Raw genomic sequence first — 12,248 nt, forward strand, 5'->3', positions numbered from 1 at the left:
AATCGAGCGAAACGAACAAATGAAAAAAAACGTATGGGGAAAGAAACATCAAAGTGACACGCACAAAACAGGACTGGGATGAATAGATTATGTGAATAAGTTATTCAAAAATTAGCACCGTTGTTGGTTTTTCGTCCGAGATGGTTAGATTAGTTTAGAGGCAAATGGCGAGAGGCGATAGCGCCACTCACTGCCTTGCAGTGAGATCATGCAAAGTTTGGTAACATGAGGCTAGTTGCTATCATTTACTAGAAGATATCAAATTTGATTGTTGGTCTGTGGTTGTTTGCTAATAAATTTTAGTACAATTTGACAACAATAGTTTAGTCAAGAAAAAAAATATTTCTTGAGCTAGAATATTGGATTTGATATTTCATCACTTGAAGAGCTCACAAGCAAGGTAAGTGAAGACGGACACTGCGGGTAAGATAGACACTTCTCATAAATACATGATTATCGAATAATTCAACTAGGCAGCATCCCTGAAAGTATAACAACCCATCTGACAAGATTGTTGACATGATATCTACCAAATTGGTAACATTCGAGATCTAATTTGACTACTAGGGATCTTAAGCACTGCAACTTGCATTATTTATATGCTCGGCAGTTTTACTAAGTGAATGAGCTGCAGTGGTTATTATACAAAAAATTGGGGAAAGAACGGCAATGAAAGCAATATCAATATTTGTTTTTTGGTGGTTTGGTGGTTCCCACTATAGTGGGAAAGACGGACATTCTGTGGTAGTGTTGGGTAATTCAGATTCAGATTCATGAATCTGAATGAATCTTTGGAATGATTCAAAGAATCTGAATCCCTATTGGAATGATTCATGAATCTCAAGTGAATCTCGAAAGATTCATGAATCTCGAAAGATTCATGAATCTCATAAGTTTCTTATATCTAGAAAGATAACCGAATCTCTAGGGATTCATAAAACTCTAAGGATTCATACATCTCTTAACTTCATAATAAGCAATACGGCTTTTGAAACTTTTTTTCTTGGAAAGTACCACGCAGTTGAACCGACAACGGGCAAGTTGTAGGTGGGATTGAGCAAATTCAATATTATGGAGATCATACATCTCTAACGATTCAGGAATCCCAAGAGATATATAAATTTTATTGGATTTATGAATCTTGAATCTTATAGAATCTTTGGAGATTCATGAATATTTAGATAATCATGAATCTTTGAAGATTCGTAAATTTTTACAGATTCATGAATCTTTGAAGATTCGTGAATCTTTACAGATTCATGAATCTTTGAAGATTCGACTCGAGATTCCAATCACTCATCACTGAAGATTCATATGAATGAATCTCAACGAATGATTCATGAAACCCAACACTATTCTGTGGTAAGGAAAGAAGTGACACCGGGCAACGAAATTTGTTGATTTGTTTTACTTCTTATACCAATGTGTGATGAACAGATGACATCAAATACTTTAAGTAAGGATCGAAATCGAAATACATAAACTATCCAGCAACTAAAGAAAGCATCTTGCCCTGACTTGGATAAATTTAATCAATGAAAAGAAAGAGTCATTGATATATGACATCGGTCAGGAATAGATGAGATTCTATGGGATTACAATGATCAAAAAGTTGAATTTGGACCTGAATAGTCCATCAAACATGCTGGAGTCATGGACTTTCATCGTGGAGTAATTTCCAAAATGTTCTTCTATAAATAAGCTGGAACAACGTCAGCTGTTAATGCCCAATATTTTACAAATGCCTTACATTCTGCATTTTCTGAGGTGTTAGAAGTGGCGCTTATAATTCCTATATTCACGGCTGAGCGAACTTGTCGTTTCAAAAATGCCGTATCAAATGCACGTAAACGTCAAAATGTACGTTTTATGGAAAAACATGAAAACTGATTGAAACTTTAATGTATCAAAAGTATTTTCTGATAACCTACCTTTCTCTAACAATCTGTATTAACGGTTTTTTTTAAATATGCAAAACTAAATAATCAATCCATTTCTTTCTCCGCCTGCTGCATACGTCATTCGATATCAGAGATCATCGTGTGTTGCCCTTCCCTTCCCTGCAAATTATCGTCCAATATCACTTTAAGACCATGAAATTGATTTTAAATGTATCGATTGTTAACGACACAAAAAAAAGGTAAACCATTACACGTTGTCCGTCCCGAAACCATGATGGGAGAGGAGAGACCCGAAACCGGAACCGAATAATTAGTCCCGGTGGTGGCGTTCTGGCCCTTGCTCAAAACCCCCTTCTGTCAGGGGTGCAATCGACCCCTGCAACACCCCTGTGCCAGTTGCGGGAACAAAGTGCAGCTGCAACAAATGTGCAACACACCACCCCCCCTGTGTACACTTGGCCCCCTTTATTTCCCGATGTATCGAATAGGCTTCGAACAGTTCGATCAAATTTAGAGCGAAACATCCCTCCATTTTTGCAGGGGAAAGAGTGCGTGAGAGGGACGCAATACCGCCACCTCATGTTTCGGACACGACAGATAGCCGAAGCCACGATGGGGTTGCTTACAGCTGGCCCGCGGCTGCCATTGCTATCGTTTTAGCGACGGCTATGATTGTTAGTAGCCAGGGCACGCAGCAAAACACGCGCGACACTTGGGCCGGGTCCGGTGTGCTTGGAATGTCTAATCAAAACGGAGGGGGAAGAGGGTGAGACTGCTGAGGGTGCTCCACAACATCATCCAACTGTCGTCGCTTGACGCAAACGTTTGAATCACGTTCACGATTGATCTTGCGCGGTAGTAGCAAAACGTGTGCGTCGACGCCAGACAGCTTCGGCCAGCGTACTATGGAATCCATAAAGCTCGTCGTCGCGTTCCACAAACACGCAAGCAGCTTTCAGCTATTCATTCTCAAGGTGAACACGGTGACGAACAAGGGTGGTCAATTGGGCGCTGGAGTTAAACAACAAAAAAGTAAGAAAACGCAACACAATCCTCCAGTCAACACAACGAGCTACAAATAGGGAAAAACGGAGGGTGTAATAATTTGTAAAAAAAATACATTTTTACAAGCACCAAATCGATCGGTGATCTAATACACCTCCAATAGCCTAGAACACTGGACAATACTCCAGACCAAGAGATGACGTGAGCTCAATAGCCGCACATCATAAAGACACACAAACACACTTTGCGCAGCAGCAGCCGCTTACGTCATGCTGTTTTTTTTTGTGTCCGGGCGTGCAACCTAGTGATGGGAACAATGAAGTTTTTGTCGCAATCGATTCCTGTTAGCACCGCAGTTTTCTGGAATCGATTCCGGATAGTAGGTCCGGGATCAGTTTCCGGAATCGATTTCGGAATCGGCTCCGGAATCGGAATCGACTCGGGAATTGGTTCCGGAATCGGCTCCAGAATCGGAATCGGCTCCATAATTGATTCCGGAATCGGAATCGGCTCCATAATTGATTCCGGAATCGGAATCGGTTCCGGAATCGACTCCGGAATCGGAATTGCTTCCGGAATCAACTCTGGATTCGGAATCGGTTCCGGAATCAACTCCGAAATCGAAATCGGCTCTCGTATTGGAATTGGCTCCTAAATGAAAATCGGCTTCCAAACGGAGTCAGTTTTGGCATCGCCATAAAAATAGACGTTTGGGTCCAATTGATAACCCTAGTGATAACCGCAAAAAATCAAACATTACTTGTTAAAAGATCCATTCTCATGGAGATTCTCGGACTGATTTTGCTCGGGATCGGGATCGGGATCGGAATCGGCTCCGGAGTCAACTCTGGAATCAGCTCCGGAATCAACTCTGGAATCAGCTCCGGAATCAACTCCGGAATCGGCTCCACAATTGACTCCGGAATCGGAATCGGTTCCGGAATTGATTCCGAACACGGAATCGGAATCGGGTAGATCCAATTCCGAGCCCCCACCACTAGTGTAAACGCATTAGCAATGTCAAACTGTACGCGAAGAAACAGATGTGCTGTTGTGCTCCACGATCACGATCAACTGGAATGTTTGAGATCACCGGTACGTGTGCGTGTGTGTGTGTCAGCTGCAGTGCAATTATTTGCGCATTCACTTAGGAACACTGAGAGCAGAGAGCAAGAGCACGATGATGATTCGCGGGTTGTTGAATCTCGGCGATCTTTTTTTTTTTTTCGGGGGTACATCTGGCACATTTCGCTTCCAAATGTGCCGGTAGATGCGGTCGCTCCAGACCACGACACCACACCTTTCATGGTTACAACAAGATCGATCTACTCGCTAGAATTCACGCATCCAGCAACATCTGGTACGAACACCAATTACCAAAACCGTACGCACAGTAACTGTTGTGTGGTGAGTGAGTCCAGGCCGGGGAAGTCCAGGCGCGTGATGAGGGACGCAAACAGGCGCTGGTGTATGGATAGGACAATTGATGAAAATTGCTCATCTCCCTCTCAGCTCAACCGGCAGACAGGGGGGAGAGGTTATAGTTGCTGATTGTGCTTTATTGGACCTAAACAATGGCGCTCCCTCGTCTAAGGGTAGCGGTTGGATGAGTTCTGCATGCTGCTAGAACGGAGTGGTTGTTACAGTTGGTCATGCACAACCAAATTTGCACACACAACCACACACAAACACAGAGAGAGAGAGAGACGCTTAAGTTCTTGGAATGCCGCTGGAGTTGATGCACATAAAAGGATGTACTTGATTTGAGGGCAATAAATTTGCCAAATTTGACGCTCCTTGGGGAGCAACCTTGGGATCCAAGCGCAGAATTTTAGCTAGATGCCTGCCTTTGCCCTATTGTATGCAAAGGAATAATCAACGCACACGATATGGTGAAATAGGTAATGAATCACGAGTCCCTGCTTAATGCCAATGAAAATGATTGGTGTATGAGTCAACTTCAAATCAATTTGTAGAGTTAATTCTGGAACAGCATGCCATCCGGTACACGTGTCCCAGGGGTAGAGGGGAGGGCTTTTCAACAGAAAACTGAGGCTAAAATTATGATTCAAACCTCCCGCTTCGGTCAGCAAAGAGCGAAGAGCTAATTTAATTTCCCCTTAACGCTGCATTTAGATTTATTCTGTATCCACACCACCACCCCATCCAATTCCCGGCGGGGGGGATTGGGCGTCATCCTGAATGAATCGAGGCCTTTCAAAAGACGCACACACACACACAGCTATCCGGGTGCGTGCGTGTGCAGGCAGCTCCGTGCACTTTTTGTGCACTCCGTTGCATGCATTTCCGGCACCATCACGACACGCTGCAGTTGTCTGCCCGCAACGGTAACGGTTTGCAGTGCATTAGGTCGACGCGTCTGCTGCCTATAAATAATGCGAATGTTTTTCTGCCCGGAGCACTAGAATGATGCACACACTGTTTGTGTTCTTTTTCTTTTAAGAAGCGAAAGATAGACATGATCTTTGCCGCTTGGAACGGGGAAGACCAGAGACCTACACGCGATCAAATGTCGTAGCCACAGATAAGGTGGGGAAGGGCTCCGTGAGGGTTAAAAGGGGCACTTGAAAAGGAAACCTATTTCCTGGCCGCCACCGTGCACGATCCTCGCGTCCAAAAAATTAAGAAGATTCTTTGCATCACAGCTCTAAAGACATCCATTCTGCGAAGAGGAGCACATTATTCGTTTTTTTTTTCATTCCACCCAGCTTAAGCTGCTAAACGCTTGTATAAACACGATCTGGGAATGATCTCACTTCCCCAAAATCGACACGTTTTTCCCCAAACACCCGCCGGATTAGATGGTATCGTTTTGGGTGCGTGTGTTCCTTCTTTTTGTGCAAACTACTTATCATCTATTAAACGATGCTTGGTTTGAAAACGATGAAAATAGCGCTCAGCAGTAAAAATCGACCACATGGACCGCTGGTCAAGTAGAGTTCTCCTGCTTCGTCTAAAAGTAGAAACAATTCGCACACTCACACACACAGATCGATCGAACCGCCGCATATGGTGTTGTGTTAACCGGGATAAACCAGCTGCGTTAAGTAGAGCTGGGGAAAACAGGGCATAATGGGCACCCTTTATTTGAGCATTTTTTCACAGCAACGATAAATTCCAAGGCCCAAAATGAATTCATTGAAGCGCACTATGAACATCATGTTAATTTTATAACCCTTAGTAGAAAAAATAACCACGAAAAATACAAAATAAGATTAAGTAGCATATTGATGTTTCACGTTTTGTTTACATATGTCCATATAGGATACAGGTCGATGTATAGCTCTTTTTTGCACTAATACAAAGATCTTGGATTTGACAGTTGTCTCGTTTATTTCTACACGCACGCACACAAGCTCGAAGTGAAGGGAGTATTAATTTTGCAACTATTTTTTGTGATCTTTTCGTTTTTCTTATTTCAATCGAGTCAACAATATGTTCAAATGTGTTTTCCCAGCGAAGATTCGTATCATTCACACGGGTTTTACTCAATATTGGGGCCCTTTCCTTTTGAAGCTCGTAGGCTGAAATTTCAGCCTGTCAGCTGTTTGCATTGTACAGCAGTTTTCGAGCAGCTATCTAAGTGGGTATACTATACAGGTGAGCTTATCCCAAGGTGTATGAATTTAGAAGACTGATTTTTATCGCTTCTGCTTCTGAATGAAGATTTTAAGAGTGTTTTGAGTATTCGTCAAGCCTCCAGAAAGCTCGTTGGAGCAAAAATTTTCACTTGTTCTGTCAAAAAGTGATATTCAAATTTAATTATAAAAAAAATGCTATGAGACCACCTGAACTACATACACTTTGATTCCAGATTCGATTACCTGATTTCTTTAATGCACCTTGGGATAAATGTAAACAAAACCGTGTTTTCGAGCAGGTACTCGAATCTAATTCTAGCTTTGTGGCTCGAATAATCTAGACTGAAAATTGCAGGCTAGTTTTTTGTGTGGTTTTGTATGAAGTGTTTACATGATTTCAGCCTCCAACTGTCAAACTCCATACAAAAAACTAACTAGAATCGTGAAGGCCCCCATTAACTGTTTTTGATGCGCCAGATTCTTCAGAATATCAATGGTTTTTGGATATTTTGTTTCGGTGCATGGCACTCGTTAATAGTTATTACACTTGAAAGATCACCAAACAATATCGTTTTAAAGATGATTTAGGAAAAAAAGCGAAACTAAAGAATGAGACAAAAGAACTGGACGAGGGAACTGTCAAACCGCGTCTTCTACTACTTACTATAATTTGTAAATTCCTAACACATGCATCGACCTGTATCCTATATGGACTATGATTTTGCTCCAGAGCTAGGCCCATTTTGCTACGCGTGTCAAAATAGCGACACGTGAAACAGCAGTTTTTGTTGTTCACGTGTTTCGTATGTTTACATTATTTTCAATCTATGTGGCAATTTTAATCCATAGAGGTGAGAGCATAAAATAATGTAAGAATAATTGTGTTTGATTGGAATATTTATTAAACTGCTTAACAGTGCCATTTTACTCCGCCTTACCCTACTGCAACATAGTGCAGGTAACGTGGAAACAAAAGAAACGAAACTGTGTATGTGTGTGCGTACGTGTGTGTGTGTGTTTCGCTTTCGCCATTTCGGGTGCCCGCTGATTTATTTTCTTCGCTTCCCCCGCGGGAACGGTTCTTCTCCTCCGCCAGGTGACCATGACCATCGCCCGATCGTTCCGTTTGGATGCATTCGATGAATGGGGCGAAGCGAAATGTTGCCTCCTTTTGGTGCATAGAGGGCATAAGACAAGATCGGCCAATAGAATTGTTTGCGCAGGTCTGTGGGCAGCTCGGTGTGGCACCAGGGGTGGGAGCAATCAGATCCAGATTCGACAAGCGCGCACCTTCAGTTTAATGTGACAAAACTCAAATCTTTTAGCTTAGCAAAACTCAAATAAAATCGCCCTTTAAACTCTAAACTGCTTACTTCATAGTTTGACCTGCTTTTCCGCGCACATCATAGCGCACGTCGAGCTAAAGCAACTGAGCATGGGAAATTCAATTTTCCCTTTTTCCAGTACACCCCAGTAACACCTCCTCCGCTACTAGCAAACAAATGATAAATAACGATGGAGTAATAGCTTGTTGCCACTCCATTTAACGCCTTCACTCATCGGCGGAATCGGAACTGCTCTCGGGTTCGGGGTGTTGCATTTGCATCCAACCCACACCCCGCGCTTTTTTTTTTTTTGCACACCCAAGCCCTCTGAGCACCGTGGAAAACACATGTTTTCATAATTGTTTTATTACGCAAAGCGAGCGATAGAGCAAACAGAAGAAAGAAAAAAACACATAAAATAGCAAACGTATGCTGCAACTTGTGTTTGTGAAAACACACACACACACACGGTATGCCACCCTCTACGCGATTGTGCAGCATGAGAACGTTGGATGGTGGCCTCCATACGCAGCACACCTTCCCCCACCACACGCGCATGAAATACTTTGCGTAAAGTTCATTTAACAAAAAAATAATAAACAAACAGCCCTTTACGCTGCACTACGCATCTCGCTCTCTCTCTCTCCCTCTCAAGGTGTTGCAAGGTGGTAGGCTTCGGCATCCCCGACATTCCCGGGGGGAGTGGGGGGGTATTATGTTGTTCACGTGAAATGAAGGCGGCGGCAACATTACAAACGAAAAAAAAAAACAAAATAGCTTCGTCAACCTGCAGCGGGTTTTGCATTTCACAAGTAGTAAGCATAATTTTGCAAACACACGCACACTCACACACACACATGAAGGTCACACAAATAAATGCCTCACTTCAAGGGCCACAGCGGGGGAGAAGAAGTGGGGTTTGGTTTGATTTCAGACATTGAAAATTGACGAACCAAAAAAAAGGGGGGAAACTACATCACCCTTGTGTATGATTCATTCGATTGTTTTGGGTGACAAAAACACAAAGGGACACTCTCAAATTCCCGTGGCATGCGCTACTTGCTACTGATGCGGATGTCCGTTAGAAGGGGAAATGTGTACTGTTTTGCTAAGGGACGGCGGAGGGACGAGAGGGAAGCTCACTTTTACACCGTTCCCATTCCTTATCTTATCAGCACCAGCGTGCAGCAACGTGCAACCACAAATACCTAAGGGAGAAAAATCATTATCTGGGGGGGGGGGGGGGGGGGGTAGTTTTGGTCGCCCCTGCGAATGATTTATTCCAGTCCCCGGCGTGTCATGTGATAGGAAGATTGCGCATTTTTGTTTCTTTTTTTTGCCATGAAAAAGCGTCTGCTGTGTAGGAAAGACGTTCCAAGTTGCGCCCAGTTGCGCTTATCAGCGCGAAATTGTTGTGTGCGCGAAAAAGTTCGTCTCCTGTTACCTGTTTTGCATGCGCAAGGGTGAAGCAATAGAAACGGGGGAAAAACGAGGCACTTTAAAAGCAACATCGCAGTGCCACATTCCAAACACTATTCACTGCTGCTTATCGCCGGGTGGCATCTTTCGCCGTGGAAGCTGTAAATTCCTTACTTGCCTCCCGGATTTGAGTTTCATTTGTTGCTTTTTTGCGACTACAAAAGAAAGCCCACGATCGAACGTGCTTGATCTCTGTTTGTGCTATTATTATTATTATTATTATTATTATTTTGCGCACCGTCATCACCACCGATGACGTCATTGCGTGTGACAGCCACGACGGAGTGATTTAATATTTACACCAAGCAGCGTAGCTGATCGCGAGGGCGCTTCCCGTCGATCGGGACGTTGAAATCATTCTGTCACACAAAGCACAAAACCCACCATTTCCGGATCAATGGCCACAGATATATCATTGTCGTTTTTTGTACGTTTTGTTGAATTTTGTTGGGCCAGCCCGTCACATTCCATCGTGCCTTTGAGCGGGGTTTTTCTCTTCTTTTAAGCGCTGCGCGTTTTAAAACCCTCGATCGTTGGGCTCCGTGTGCCTTTGATGGTGAAGGTGTGTGCGAGCCTCTGCAGGTCTCACGCACACACTAACCTCGACGCCCTCGCGCTGCCCTGACCGGAGATGATCGACACACACACAGCCATAGACACACAAACACAATGATCAAGAAGAGATGTAATGGAGAGAATACAAAACACCATATTGCAGAAAATGACCCTTTTGGGCGACGGGGATGACTTAACACACACATACACTTTGTATTTAAAATACAATAAAGGGGGAGAGGCTTACCTTGTCCAAGCATTTTAGCTCCTCGATCGGATAGACCACCTTCTGGCACCGGGCACAGGATTTGTTCATCTTGACAGCCGCCGTACGATCGCTTCTTCCTGCTACTTACAACACGCACGCACGCACACACACACACAAACCCCCCTTCCGGAATTGCTCGATCCTCTCTCTCTCTCTCTCTCACTCTAAACACTCGATCTCACACGCTGTGCGCCGTTTGCAGAACAACTTCTATCCGCGGCTGAGCTGTGTGCGTACGTATGTGTGTGTGAGTGAGTTGTTTTGTGTGTGGGAAAAAAAAACCTCCGCTTTGCAGATCCGTAACAAGATGAGACGTGCAACTGCCTGCTACGACGAATGGTGATTTTTTTTATATTTTTTTGGGGGATTGGTGATGACGTTTGCACACGCACAATTTTTTATTCCACAACGAGACGTAGCACACACGCACACGCAGCGATACACCACATACACTGGCGCAGTAGGCACGGCAGGTATATTGCAGGGAGGGGGGGGGGATGAGGAGCAGGAATCGATCGATCTTTTTCGGAACTTTCACCCGCACCCGCGTTGGAGATTATTTTCGCCCCCTTCCGTATGCGTCAACACTTCTTTTTTTTCTTTTGCTTTCTTTTAACTTTTGGCTCAACCGTGAACAAGATCACAGATCAGTGCGCACACACACACGCGCGCGGAAGCACACACACACACACACACACACTCACAGAGCAACAGGCGCGCACGGGCAACCACTTCTTCCTGGAGGAATTCGGGCTTAGAGAAACAGAAGAAGAACCCCAACAATAACAACAGCAACAGCAAAACGGCAAACGCAACAAACGGTCAAAGCTGACACGATATGCCGTCCCACGTTACCTTCGCCCGTGTGTACGCAGGCACACGTGTCGAAGCGGTAGTTTTTTTTTTCTTCTGCTTTAATTCACACACAAAAAACGCACTTCCGAGATCGGCGGCAAAGAAGGATTTTTTTTTTCGTTCGCTTTTTAGAATGCTAACGCAACTGGGCTGTTAGAATTTAAAACAAAACAAATTCGACGCGACAAGACGCACACAGCGCTGCACACACACGTCCGTTCGCTTTGCGAGAGAGAAACAAACTGAACGAGCCCGCGCGGACTCTCGGCTGGAGCACGAGCTGGCAGTTGGTGAGAGCAGAGCAGCTGTGTGTGTGCGTGCTTCTCGCTCTAGCGTTGATTGGCGCTATCCTGCTTGCACGGACGTGTGGCGGTATAGGGCTACTCGCTCTTGCGTTTTCGCACATGCCTTGCCGTGGAGGAGAAATTTTCGCCCAGCCTGGAACAAAAACGTCGTGCTGCTCGCTTCCCCTGCTACAGCGCCGTCTCGTTTGCTCTTACGGGCGAGCTATGAAGCAAGTTGGCTCAACTGTGTTTTGTCTTGTTTGACGCTCCCATAGTGTGGATGTGTTGGTGCATGTCCTCCCGCTGCTCGTCCCTTCGCCTAGTCTTTAGATTCACTGTTGGCTGCTGCAGTGCACTGTACACGTGTGCAACGGGGTTTGAAGGATTAATAAAAAATACAAAACTTATTTTTTACTAAATCTTATTTACAGTTTAGCAATCATTGCGAGGCTAAAATAAGGCTAAATGAATCTAATTTATATAAGGCAGAATATCATCAGTTCAACATGTGTTTTCGTCTTATTTGTTAGTTCATTTATTAAACTTTATGGTCTATTACAAAAATAAATATTATATTTCTATTCATGTTGATTCCATGTACATGTACCTTAATATTTTTAATGTTCCGACAACGCACCGTGGGTGAACCTGTGATATTTGTCCTATGAACTGGTATCTGTGCAGCATGTATTCCTCCTCTTGCAACAATACGGTAGCATTGCACATTAATGATATTTAGTAATTATTTAATTTTTATCATTAATAACCAAGTCATGGCCATGCATTTTGTTTTGTATAAATTTCAACATTTTAAATCAAATTCAAGTTTATTCGGGTCTTAAGAAATAGATTTGAATTTTGAACAATGTTCGTTCCAATATTCGTTGTTTTGAAAAATAATACAACCCAATATTACCTCCTTTAAAATAGTCAATCCACAGAGCAACGAATGAACCACTCCAAAAAGGATAAAA

General features: G+C 43.6%; 1 protein-coding gene across 1 annotated transcript in view; it reads right to left on the minus strand.

Moving 5' to 3' along the window:
• The window catches only part of LOC5667268 (LIM and SH3 domain protein Lasp), a 58,211-nt gene extending 46,960 nt beyond the window's left edge, over positions 1–11,251 (minus strand). Inside the window, exon 1 of the mRNA XM_001688840.2 lies at positions 10,115–11,251. Within this exon, the coding sequence (XP_001688892.2) occupies positions 10,115–10,183 (69 nt within the window). The 5' untranslated portion in view covers positions 10,184–11,251. The remainder of the gene's footprint in view (positions 1–10,114) is intronic.
• Between the last annotated feature and the right edge of the window lie 997 nt (positions 11,252–12,248).

This window comes from Anopheles gambiae, chromosome 2 (genome assembly GCF_943734735.2).
Source record: "Anopheles gambiae chromosome 2, idAnoGambNW_F1_1, whole genome shotgun sequence".
Lineage (NCBI taxonomy): Eukaryota > Metazoa > Arthropoda > Insecta > Diptera > Culicidae > Anopheles > Anopheles gambiae.